The sequence below is a fragment of the Aspergillus sydowii genome (assembly GCF_001890705.1).
Source record: "Aspergillus sydowii CBS 593.65 unplaced genomic scaffold ASPSYscaffold_17, whole genome shotgun sequence".
Classification (NCBI taxonomy): domain Eukaryota; kingdom Fungi; phylum Ascomycota; class Eurotiomycetes; order Eurotiales; family Aspergillaceae; genus Aspergillus; species Aspergillus sydowii.
Window position 1 is genome coordinate 50,956 of NW_024467875.1, and position 12,312 is coordinate 63,267.

General features: G+C 47.8%; 6 protein-coding genes across 6 annotated transcripts; 3 read left to right on the plus strand and 3 right to left on the minus strand.

Annotated features, from left to right (window-relative positions):
* Positions 1–884: 884 nt before the first annotated feature.
* On the plus strand, positions 885–3,252 carry ASPSYDRAFT_94858 (putative JmjC domain protein; the record flags this gene model as incomplete). The annotated part of the gene is made up of 2 exons (XM_040853034.1): positions 885–1,152; positions 1,226–3,252. 2 exons carry the CDS (start codon positions 885–887, stop codon positions 3,250–3,252), a joined length of 2,295 nt encoding a protein of 764 aa, XP_040696827.1.
* A 215-nt stretch (positions 3,253–3,467) lies between these two features.
* Positions 3,468–4,254, minus strand: ASPSYDRAFT_163119 (uncharacterized protein; the record flags this gene model as incomplete). The annotated part of the gene is made up of 4 exons (XM_040843135.1): positions 3,468–3,562; positions 3,658–3,985; positions 4,053–4,114; positions 4,170–4,254. 4 exons carry the CDS (start codon positions 4,252–4,254, stop codon positions 3,468–3,470), a joined length of 570 nt encoding a protein of 189 aa, XP_040696828.1.
* Positions 4,255–4,411: 157 nt separating this feature from the next.
* ASPSYDRAFT_51118 (cytochrome c oxidase assembly factor 1 family protein) lies at positions 4,412–5,337 on the plus strand. The gene is made up of 2 exons (XM_040848225.1): positions 4,412–5,002; positions 5,063–5,337. The coding sequence occupies exons 1-2, from the start codon at positions 4,538–4,540 to the stop codon at positions 5,150–5,152; spliced, it is 555 nt and encodes a 184-aa protein (XP_040696829.1). The 5' UTR covers positions 4,412–4,537; the 3' UTR covers positions 5,153–5,337.
* ASPSYDRAFT_51119 (mitochondrial 54S ribosomal protein uL3m) lies at positions 5,097–6,622 on the minus strand. Its single transcript, XM_040848226.1, has 2 exons — positions 5,580–6,622; positions 5,097–5,523 (listed from the first exon to the last, which is right to left on the minus strand). Exons 1-2 carry the CDS (start codon positions 6,376–6,378, stop codon positions 5,426–5,428), a joined length of 897 nt encoding a protein of 298 aa, XP_040696830.1. The 5' UTR covers positions 6,379–6,622; the 3' UTR covers positions 5,097–5,425.
* A 304-nt stretch (positions 6,623–6,926) lies between these two features.
* ASPSYDRAFT_62231 (uncharacterized protein) lies at positions 6,927–7,726 on the plus strand (the record flags this gene model as incomplete). The annotated part of the gene is made up of 2 exons (XM_040850094.1): positions 6,927–7,494; positions 7,575–7,726. 2 exons carry the CDS (start codon positions 6,927–6,929, stop codon positions 7,724–7,726), a joined length of 720 nt encoding a protein of 239 aa, XP_040696831.1.
* A 150-nt stretch (positions 7,727–7,876) lies between these two features.
* phoC (putative cyclin dependent kinase inhibitor Pho81) lies at positions 7,877–11,103 on the minus strand. Its single transcript, XM_040848702.1, has 2 exons — positions 10,435–11,103; positions 7,877–8,249 (listed from the first exon to the last, which is right to left on the minus strand). The coding sequence occupies exons 1-2, from the start codon at positions 11,024–11,026 to the stop codon at positions 8,179–8,181; spliced, it is 663 nt and encodes a 220-aa protein (XP_040696832.1). The 5' UTR covers positions 11,027–11,103; the 3' UTR covers positions 7,877–8,178.
* Between the last annotated feature and the right edge of the window lie 1,209 nt (positions 11,104–12,312).

The following is a 12,312-nucleotide window of genomic DNA, read 5'->3' on the forward strand; positions in this document are numbered from 1 at the left end:
AACTTGTGACGCAGCCATCGCGTGGAAATGTTTTCCGAGGAGGGCCGTGGAAATGCAAGAATGGGAACAGCGGCGGACATGAGGCAGTGGGACGCATTCTGAGATAATCGAGGTATATTTGGGGTACTGAGCTTAACGATTTAGGATATCATGTGCTGCAGACACGAATGCTCCTCAGCAGGTTGTAGGTCCGGGGCGATTGATCAACGAGCGCCCGTTATTCTTTTTTTTTGAAGTCGCGACGTGAGAGGATAAGTAGTCAACAAATTATATGCCATATATCTTGCGAGATTCATTCCACGATAAGCTTTGCCCGCTAGAACCGTCTTTCCCCAGAAAGTACGGAGTAGTGATTTTGAATATCATAAGCAATACTCATATTATTGAGCTTGGACGAGCTTGAATTAAATTCTATCTGGCCGACAAATTGAGAGGGATGTCACGTGAAACCGCGTTGGTCCCCGTCTCCCAAGTGGCCCGTTTTGGAATAGTCTTCTGGGAGTGGACTCCGTGAGCTTGATAAATGACAAGAGTAACGGAAGGCATGCGCCAGTGAGAAATAACCTTCGCACGTCAATACCATGGTCGTTTGCAGCTGAGAACCAAAATGCCCGAGCACTTCTCATAGTGTTTCTACAAGTACTTCAAACTTAGCTTTCCTTTTTCGATGATGATTCTGTCGATGTCAATATCTGGGTGCGCGGCCTACAACACAAGCCTGCGCATTCGATGATACTACCATTCTGCAGGACCACTTTCTTGTTCTCTTCCATTCACGTACCGTAATAACTCGGTATTCGCCACTCTTTTGGCGGGAAGCGCATATTTACCACGACATCTCCACAAGCATCAGGCCCAACTTGGTACATCAAATCACCGGAAAAATGCCAGCTCAGCGGCAGCGAGCGGCCTTTGAGCCGTTGTCTCCTGATTTAGATGTTCCGAACCTCATAAGGTCAACACCTAACTTTGAAGAGGTGGTGCGGATTCATTGCGACGCAATAGACGAGAATGGCCTCGAGAACTTTGAAAAGCTTGTACTTCTTCACGTTATTGTGCGGGGGTTGCCTCTTGTCGTTGAAGGGTTTGAGAAAAAGCTTGATAGAGCCATATTCTCTGAGAACTGGCTGAACAACCACTACTCGGCGAAGCGTGAGCATGGATCCCCTTTCGCTCCGACCCCTTCTTTGACCTCTACCTTTGCTAATAAAAATATCAAATGCAGGAGAGGACGCCCGAGACCTGACAGCGAAAAAGAGTGTACCGCTCACAATTGGGCACTACCTTAAGAACTTGCCAATGCTTACAGACCAGTGGAATGGATATAACTACAAAGACCCGAGCCTCCAAAGACTATACCTTAAAGACATCGATTGCCCAAAAATCTGGCACGATTACTTGAAGAAGATTGTACCTCCTTTCTTATTCTACCTTAACAACTCGGCCGAGCCTAAGAATTTCGAAGGTCCAGGGGCGAAATCATCCTCCTTCCAGAAAACACGAAAAGCGCCAGCGAGTCGGGTAGCCAAAGCCGGTGACTTAATGAGTTGCCTCCCGCGTGACATGCGTGCCGACAACCTGATGTGTTACATCGGCCACGAGGGAACATATACGCCAGCTCATCAAGAGATGTGCGCTAGTCTTGGCCAGAATCTCATGGTGGACGCGTCGGATGGATCAATTGAGAACAGTAAGGCTACAAAGCCAGGGTCTTCGATATGGTTTATGACCAGCAGCAAAGACCGGAAACTCGTGTCAGAGTATTGGATGTCTATGCTGGGCCATGATATAAACATCGAGGACCATTTTGCGCAAATAAATGCATGGAAAGGTGCCCCTTTTACGACATATATTGTTGAGCAGCGGCCAGGCGACTTTGTCCTCGTGCCTCCATTGGCCGCACACCAAGTGTGGAATCGTGGAACGCGAACAATAAAGGTCGCATGGAATAGGACGACGGTCGAAACGCTAGAAAGAGCGCTGAACGAAGCACTACCGCACGCTAGAATGGTGTGTCGAGACGAGCAATACAAAAATAAAGCCATAGTATTCTATTCGCTCAAACAATATTCAGTGTACCTTAATGGCGTCGATGAAGCGAGTGTTGGCCACCCAAGGGTTCAGCAGCTGCATGGCGAATTCGAACAACTATTTGCTCTTTATAACCAAATTCTGCTGTCTGAATCGTTTTTAGCAACCCCACCTAAAGAGAAGAACATTGAATTCATCCCATTTGACAGCAATGTCACTTGTGCCTATTGCAGAGGTAACATCTTCAATCGGTTCTTGACATGCCCATCCTGCGAAACATCAACCGGCGAGGACCTCCCTTACGATGTCTGCATGGAGTGTTATGCTATGGGTCGAAGCTGTGCGTGTATTTCGAAACTAAAATGGGCCGAGCAATTTAAATGGGAAGAGCTCCTAGAGAAGCACGAAACCTGGAGGCAGCAGCTTCTTGGTTTCAATCCTGACCTCGGGGACAAATATCGGTCATTCCGCATAGAGCGTACAGAGATGGGCAGGAAAAGCCTGGCACAAATATGCCAAGAAGAACTAAAACGACGCCCATGGGTTGATATCACCAAACCGAACCCCGTTGACAAAGAGGTAGTAGACGAGACGAGTGGGCCTGAAGAAGATGGCCGCCCGACGAAACGCAGGAAGAAATCAAAACCAAAAGCTCCCCGCTGCCATATTTGCAAATATGTAGAGCCGGAGTGGAAGCTAGCCTCTTGTTCGAATCCGAAATGCTCCCTGAGATACTGCTATGGTAGCCTATTCAGAGCATTTAATATGCTACCTCAAGAGATATTGGAGACCATTGACTGGGAATGTCCCAGGTGTCGAAAGATTTGCAGCTGCGGTGCCTGCCGCAAAAATCCAAGGATGACACCGTTTGAGCCCATATGTACATCACTTGGTCATGACACGAGCAAGATAGCGGATGTCCGCAGCGTGGAGAGCTTGGTGGATTTCCGACAATCGAATCTCGGCTGGTTGAAGAAATCTGGCAGTGATGAGCTAGGTCGGCTCAAGAAGCACCAGGAAGACGCAGATTTTAAACGTAACCAAGCTTTGGAGGACCATTCAATACAGGTCGAGTTCCACCCAGATATGTCGCAAAATTCTGATTACAGGCAGTTGGAGTTGGAGCATGTCGCCCGAGCCGCATTCCCGTCTGCGGATTATGCTGATATTCCTGTCGACCCGGCACTGGAAAGCTCGGTCCTCGGGCCATTTGATACCTGAGTTTAGTCGTGCAACTTCGGAATTGCCGAAGCGGTTCTTTGAGAGGCGAAGCTAGTTATAATACATATATGAATACAATTTGTTCGTTACGCCTAAAGCATCTGTAGCGAAGCCAATTACATACTACTTACCAGATACTAGTTACTACTTAGGTCGATATGTGCGGATCATAACCAAATAGTTGATCCGCCATTGTACCCAAGACTACTCCAGCCCTAGGCTCCCTTGTACTCATATCGAAGATCTTCCAGCGGCTTGAGATCAACAGACACCATAACGTGCCGAACAATCAAAATAGTGGTTAGTAAAGCTTTTGCCAGTCAGTAATCATTTCCCCTCGAAAGCAAATCCGTAACAACAGCGGAGTCTGGCCAAGCAAAGGCTACTAGATGTTTAAGGACTTACCGACAGGAACAAGGTACACCACAGGCTGGACCCCAATGGACGCATCCGAGGAAAGAAAATAAACCAACACCAGGAAAACACTTATGCCGGAATTTCCTGGAATTATATACCTCCGCACATGCGCTGAGAGGTCCGGGTGTCGTACAGGCCTCTTGCCCTTCGGGTCGGGACGTTGCGACGGGACATATTTTATCGTATAGGCGGTAGCCAACAATGATATTATGCTAACAAGGGACAGAACCCGTGCGAATAATCCCAGCGCATGCGAGGATAGTAGCGAAGGTACAAATACTATTATCGATAAGACGGGAATTGCAGCGAAAATGAACTGGATACCATTATCAGTATCAATGTACATAAGAGCTGCGAGCAAAGCAGGGCAGGCGAATAGTTACACTGTAATGCGAATCTCGTTCCTCATTTTGTGTTTTTAGGTCCCTGATTACACGTTCTTGTTCTAGAAACAAACATCAGATGAGGAGCAATTCTTGGGACACAGGGTTCCAGCGGACCTTCTTCGTCAAGTTCCTCCCGGGCAATGTCATCGCCCGAGTCATCCGGGTAGCGAAATGCTTTGCGAAGTCTCGTGGATGTCATCTCAATAGTATATTCGTAGTTTTGAATACGTCATCTATTAATAGTAGTTGACACGGATTTTGAGCAGAAAGGCATAGTTTCGGTGGGGAACTGAGCTCATGGAAACAACTGAGTACGTTGGGTTTGTCTTGTTTGATTTTCCATTTCCGCTCTGCCAGTTCCAATCAACTTTCAATCACATATCCGCCTCTCCCAATCATTTTCACCTTTTACACCCAAACTCGCGAGTTCTGTCCTGATTGAGTTACAGTACTGGATTCAATTGCTCTGCTACAGTCAATCAATGGGGTTCCAAATTGTTCGGAGGCGCCTCGGCGTCCCGCGACTCCCAAACACAACCATCCGATCTTCTTCCCGTCGCACCCTCATCCCCGCCCCAGCTGCCAATTCCGGCCCTATAACAGAACGTCGGGCAGATCGTGAACTCCCTTCCATAAACTCTGAGGGCCGACGGTGGATCAGAACTTTGCCGATTTTCGCAGTGGTCGTAGGCGCCGCCATGCTTGGCATCTTCAACTACCAGAAGTCTTCTTCAAGTGTCGTGAGTAGCACTTTGTATGCTCTTCGGACCTCACCTCGTGCGCGAGAAATCCTGGGCGATCAGATCTACTTCGCGCAGAAGATTCCATGGATTAGCGGGGAGATGAACCAGCTACATGGGCGGATTGATATATCTTTTTGGGTGAAAGGGACGAAGTCACAGGGGAAGATGAGGTTCAAGAGCATTCGGCCGGACCGGATGAGTTTTGTAAGTTTCTCAATCGCAACCGCTCCAAAGAAGTTGGATTGCTAATAGATCGGCGCTTAGTTCCGCACTGAAGAATGGAGCTTGGAGACAGAAGACGGGAATGTGATTCAGCTCCTGGAGAATAACCACGATCCATTCCGTCAGGAATGAGCAAATGTCGGAAACTAGAAACAACTGCGAGAGAAATCTTTATACTGTCCCCTGTCCAAACTATATTTGAATATCCCTTGTGCATTGGATCGAGGCGTCTGGGTTATGCATTTATTCGTTATAGCGAACCCTGAACAGGAACAGCTGGTTTGGCCAGAGAAAAATGCAACAAAAAAAAAAAAAAACGAGGATATAATTTATGTATCATACAGACGCCGCTTTAGAAACAGAATAATGTAATAGTACATTTTCAAGAAAAGGACCAGGCCGAAATTACGTCGACGCTTCAACCGATTCCACGATTGTTGGCCACGGCTTCTTGATAGCATCCTGTATCCTGACAACGCAACCTTTAGGGCCACTCACGCAACCTGGTAGTCAAGAGTTAGCCTCGGATACCCAATTCAGTTAAAGAGAAATAGCATACCATTAACCAGAACAAGCCCATTTTCCGCATCAACCTTGAGAATTCTCAAATTCTGCACTGTGTTCTGTTCGTTTCCCATGTTTCCTGCCATTTTCTTTCCCGGATAGACCCTGGAGCCACCGCCCTGGCTAGGGCCCGCTGAACCAAGCGAACGATGCGTCAAACTGACACCGTGACTGCGATCTTGGCCTCCGAAACCGTGTCTCTTCATCACACCTGCAAACCCCTTACCCTTTGAATTCGACTTCGCATCCACGTATTGGCCCTCCTGGAACCAGTCTGCATTCACGCTCTGTCCGACAGGAATTAGGCCGCTCTCATCCTTAACCCGGAACTCATACACATATCGCTTGGGTGACACGCCTTGTCCTGAAAAGTGACCCAATAGGGACTTTGTCACATTGGTAGGATGCTTCCATCCTGCACCAATTTGTACAGCATAGTAACCGTGTACGTCCTTAGTCTTATGCGCAACGACCTGGACACGGTCCAGCTGGAGAACAGTACATGGAATACGCTTCCCTGTTTCGGGGTCGAAAATGGCAGTCATCCCTTTTTTGATCGTGACTGCACCAGTGCGAGGCGATAATGTATTGGCTTTACGCTCCAGGGCTGCGGCAGGGGTTGACTTGAGGACTGGGAGGTCAGGGCACTCATTATATCGTGAATGTTTGGGAGGGTTTAAGGAGCGAATGCCGAATGTGCGGATGGGAATAGCATTTTGAGCGGCGACTTGCGGAGTAAAGGCACCGACAGATAAAGGAAGTTGCATCAATCTCTTTGGTAGACGTGGAGGCATTGCGAGTGTTCGTTGTGTAGCGTTGACGTCTTTACAATGATGAATTGAAGAGAAATTTCGGATCGATGTTTGGCTAGGCGGTGAACCTATGCCTCGTATATCAGGCATCAAAGATCACAGCCTTGATATCTTCAGTAATCGGAAGTTTAGGGAGTATAGTCAGTCACATTAGCATGATAATACAGGAAACGAAAACTAAACCCTCCCAAAATAATAGACGTGCTTCCACGTTGTCATCGTCCGGATCCCAATACCGGGAGAAAACTTAAGTCCGACGCAGGAACAGAAGCCGTCCCGGAACATCCGCTTTCACCTCCGATCTCCGAACCTTATAATTTTCTCTCTGCGTCATCTCACTGCCTACCTTCAAGTTCCTTATCAAGATAATAATATACTCGGCACGCTACTCTCTCAATACTATACGCGAACATAATACAACAGTCTATCATCGTTTGCATATCATCAACTCGCACCTGGAGAGAGTCAAAGAGAAACAAGACAAGGAGTGCAAGGAGGGAACAAAGTCCTCGCGCCGTATATAACATAACATGTCTCTTCAACACACTCTCAGACGCTGGACTCAACGGCCTCTTATTCTCAAAATTGCTTCCGCCGCACACGCGCCCTCATCCACAATTCGCTTGCCAACCCACCGCCCATTCTCCCTCGCGCCATACGCGCAAAGACAGCTTCTCCAAAGACAGACACCACTAAAATCAATCCAGCAATCACAATTACAAAATACGTTCCGTGCCCGGCGCGCGTTTCACAGCTCGCGGTTCCGGTCTAACAAATCCTCCGGATACACATACCAATCCCCCAACTCGGCTCCTTCCCTGTCACAGCGCCTTAAAACCTTGTCCCGGGAATATGGTTGGTCTGCGCTCTGGATATACCTCTTCCTCTCGGCGTTGGATTTTCCGTTCTGCTTTGCGGCTGTGAAACTTCTGGGCGCTGATAAGATTGGTCATTACGAGCATGTTGTTGTTGAGAGCTTCAAAGGAAGTGTTAACAAGGTTTGGCCTGGGGCGTTTGAGGAATCCAAGGAAGAAGAAGAAGGGCAGGAGTCTGAAACTCAAGCTATTGAAAAGAAGAAGGGGCCGGCTGAGGGAGCCAGTATGTTTATGTCTTTCTTATCAAGTCTCACCATTGATAGAGTAGTTTTGATATATGGTACTAACTATTCACGTTGCTAGGTCTATGGACTCAGTTGGCTCTTGCTTATGCCATCCACAAGAGCTTCATTTTCGTGCGTGTGCCCCTGACAGCGGCTATTACGCCCAAGGTTGTTAAGCAGCTGAGGAAATGGGGCTGGGATGTGGTAAAAGGCAAACCGAAAGCCAAATAGTTTCCGTGTCCCGCCAATACGCTTCCCGACATATTGTATTATTGCCTACTTGAACTCGTCGGACGATCTGTGGCCTGGGCTATACCACATCGCGCTTTCTGGTTGTTGCATAGCGTTCTTTTAATTAGATATTGGACACCTTAGTGTTGTACATTGTACATTAGTTAGATCTAATCCCTCCACTCTCGCCTTTTTGTCACCGCACATTCGCCAAAACAGGGGGGGCCCTATGAGATAGAAAAAGATAGAAAAGGGAAAACTTGATCCACGTCTATCTCATCCACCAAAAACGGAAAACTTTCGACAAAGATAAGCAAGTCACTAAACAAAACAAATGCTGCTGATGAAGATGCAATAAAACGACACGCAGATAGCCTCCGATGACAAGGGAGAGAAAAAGACAGCAACACTGCTTGGGCTCATGATCTTCGCTCCTTGAGATATATAGGAAATTAGGGAAAGGGGAAAGAGGCAAAGGAACTATACGGGGTATGGGTGGACATGAAAAAAGATGAAAAAAAAAAAGACGTAGCTACATCACATGTCGATCATATCATTGAACCTTAGAATGCCGTTAGCCTTCATTAAGCCATTAACACCTTCAGGCATGCGGTATGCCAATTCGGCCACGCCCATGGAGCCGGCGGCGCCTAGGCTTTGGCTGTCCGACTGTTCGGCTTCATCGGAGGTATCCGCCACAAGTACAAGGCCGAGTTCCTTGATACTTGCTACCAGAGCCGGCACGACGTTCTATAAGTGAGATATCCTGTTAGTACGCGCGTGGTGATATGTATCGGAGAGAACTATCCCGAGATCACGGGTGCATACCAAAAGGCTGGACCGGCATATCAGACCCATAAAATTGTTGCTCTGCGCTATACGCGCCGATTCCTTGATAGACATTGATGCCCGGCCACTGCTGTCAACATCTGGATGGGTTCCGGCGCCACGGGCCAAATCGCGGATTTGACCAAGATCGTTGCAAAGAAGCACAGGGTCTTGAGGATCTGGGTTAGTACACAGTATTATACTATTGGCGTCTAATATGGGAGAGAACTTACAGTTCGGTTGTTTCCAATTCAAAGCAATACATATATTAGAGTTGTAAGACGTGAACACGACAGAGCGCATGAATTCAGGGTTTTTATCGCGTGCTACACGAGCGTGGTCGAAAACAACTGTCAAAATAGCGTCGGCGAATGTATTAACGTCTGCCATAGAGGTCATGTTCAGAGATTGTTCCTCTGCAGCTGATGGGTAAAGGATAGAGAGGTTGACATTGACATCAACCGGGAGGTTCTCGAAAACCTCGCGTAGAGATAAGAATGATCCGGCGAGTATTCTATGCGTTAGGGCTATGTCTTCAGAAGCACGAGTCTGCAGAAGCTGGACGATCTCTGCTCTGTTAACAGCCTTTTCAGCACCGAGGCCTTGGAATTCAGATAAAGTAAGATGGCAGATAGGTATATCAATGCCATAGTGTTTCACCGTGTATTGTGGATGAACCACTGGTATTCTATCCCTTGTAAGTTGCACGAAAAGTTGAATATGGTCTCCCGAAAGACTGGATCCAGTGACCAAGCCACTGTGATCAGATTCACCAGTGCTCGTTGCCTTCCAGTATGTGGCGAAATGTGTGATTTCTAGGGGGTCGCCATGATATGGCTTGATAACTTGGAATCCAAAGCGAAGCTGCCCAATCGATCGTAATCGAGGATCGAAAAGTGGCAAACAACAGGAGCCGGCGCTGGACTTCTCTGCTTTAAACACTGTCGGAAGCGCAACCGTCTTAGCAATCACCTTGGAACCAAACGTGGGGAAAATCTCAAAGTCCACGGTAAAGGTTTGCAGGGTATCAACATGGAAGGAAATCATTCGCGAATCTTCCTGAATGGGGAGCATCACAGTTCGCGGGATTAATTCGGAAAGTTTCGAAGAAATAGTCAACCGGGCAGCAGGATAACGCCCAGACTGGTCAAAGGAAATCGAACTACTAGGATCGAATAAAATCTGGACGAAAACCTTTTTGTCTAGGAAGTTGTGCCCGTATCGTCGGAGTGGGATGATTGGTGGAGGAAGCGATAGGATGGGGATGCCGTCCACCGTTTCCATATCATCGGCCTCTGCTGTAGTCTGCTCCTGCCAGGAAATAGTAGAGCCATGCTCTTGGAGTCTCAGGCCGTTCAGAATGTCCAATGGTCGATGGGATTGCCGTGACTCAGTGTGGTGGGACCACAGCAAGAGCATGCATTCCAAATGGCCCTCCCAGGCAGCATAGTACATTGCTGCCAGATCCTTCTCATCCTTAACATCCGCATCCACGCCAAGCTCCAGAAGCGTTCGCAAACAATTGACGCAACCCTCACTGGCAGCATGGAAAAGAGGAGTCCACTGGTAAAGCTTATCTCTTTGGTTAAGATCCGCACCATGCTGTTTGAGCAATAGCAGGATCTCGGGAGACTGTGAAGCTCGTGCCACCATGTGCTGAGGGTAGAGGCCCTCCGCATCAGGGAGGAGCTGGGCCTTCCTTTCTAAAAGCATCTTAACGATGGGGAGCGACCCATGTTGACATGCCAGATTCAGCGGGATATGATCGGACTCGGATACGGGGTCGATGCGGGAATTATTGCGGAGAAGCTGGTCAGCGCAATCCAGCTGATTCTTGACAATGCTATGTATTAATGGTGTGAAATTGTCATGGTCCATGATGTCAACAGTACTAGGATCTGTCTCTAGTAGTTGCTGCACCATCTCCACACGGCCATGTATACAAGCATAGTGAAGAGGTATTCTCCCATAGACATCCGTCCGAGAGACTTGGACACCCGCCTCTAGACCAGCCTTGAAAACAAAATTCCGGCCAGAGATAGCCGCCTCGTGCAGACAATTCCGCTCGTTGATGTCATCCTCAGCGAAGATATCGACCAATTTGCTTTCAAGAAGGACGGCGAGCACATCGTCAGAGAATTCGTTGATTGCGGCGAGAAAAGTGCGCGTAGCTCGTTCGCGGGAATCGGGGGATTTTTGCAGCTTGTCTGCCCACTCGCGCAAGGCCTGTAGATTTCCTGCAGTGGCCGACTGTAGTACTGTAAGGTCAAGATCTTCTTCTTCTGATCCGAAAGGTTGCAAGGCCGTTGTCCGTTCGGCTGAACGAGTTGTATCGAACTGTATATTCTCACCCTCCGCCCAAGCTTCGAGCTCTATCCGGGCGGTAGTCGCCCGATCTGAAAGGTCACGCAAAACATCTCTATTGAAACACGGCTGTACTTCGACGGCGCGGTGAAGATATAGTTCCTTCATGCGAGACTGTCAAGGAAATATGGTAAGCGGGTTGGGACGCAAGGAAAGATAAAAAGGTTGATGGATGAGAGGTGCACAGATGGAAGATAATCCAGACCTTTGACGTTTTATCCCACTAGATTTCCCTGTTAGCGATATCAAATCCATAAAAAGCGACATAAATCTCTGTTTTGACGTACCTTCTTGAGAATCTTTGACATAGCCGTCTCATTGATCTCAACAAATTGCTGCATTGCGCACAAAGGGCATGAGAACCGATTCGCCCAATTGCACTAGATGTCATGGAGCTCACCTGAAGTTTATTCAAATCGCCATCGAACTGTTGGAAGCCTTCGAGTAGTGCGACAAGGTTTGCTGGAGCTTTAGATTTGGTCACTGTCCGCGACTGCACGACTCGCTTTTTATCAACCAAAGTTCTTAACCGTTGAGAAAACTGTTATTTCGTATTAGACCCAACGCAAGTTCGAGTGAATTTAGAGCCTCGAGACGAACCTCGGCTTCCTTCTGTAGGTAGAAAGTATTGACTTTTTCGATTTCGCGCTCCTAGTGGGAAGTTTCAGTAAACCTTCGAGCCCATAGTTTTTTTCTCCGAGATGTCATACCAGTCGGAAGAAAAAAACCTCCTTGTTGGCGCGGAGCGCAGCTTGCGCTTCGGAGGCATTTTGAGGGACAGCTACAGAGCTCTGGGCGGGAATAGTCGGGGTTGCGCTCAATTGTTTTATAAGCTGTTTTCTTGGACATCAGCACAAATGGATACGACGGTCTCAAGATGGGCGACTGTTGACCTTCTTTAATGCTTTATAATTCACGAAACTAGCTGCATATTCTGGCAGATCAAGTTGCCTGCGCTGGATTTGTTTGCCGAACTTCCTGCATCGCAACGGTCAGCTGTCGGCAAAAGTATAAGCACATCTGCAGCGATTTGCAGTTAAATGCCCCGTAACTTCAACAGAAACCCGAAGTGACGGGATACATACATGTTGACAGGTACACTTCAAAGGTCAAAGGCTCTTTGCCAGTACCTCAACGCAGATGTGCCTAACCAGGCGGATGCTTCAATGCCCAGATAACGGCGAATTGAGCGGCAGTCAAATCCAAAGGCCGTTAATGGAAAGTTTCGTGATGGATCGAAAGAATAGGATTGTTGAAGGAAAACAAAAAATAAGTTGAGAAGAAAGCAAAAGCAGGAGGAAAGAAAACTAGTGGAAGAGGTGACCACGAAGGTAACCAAACCTGCCCCTCGGCGAAGGTGTTTCGACAGAGGGGAGGCAAAAGTAGTCTCCGAG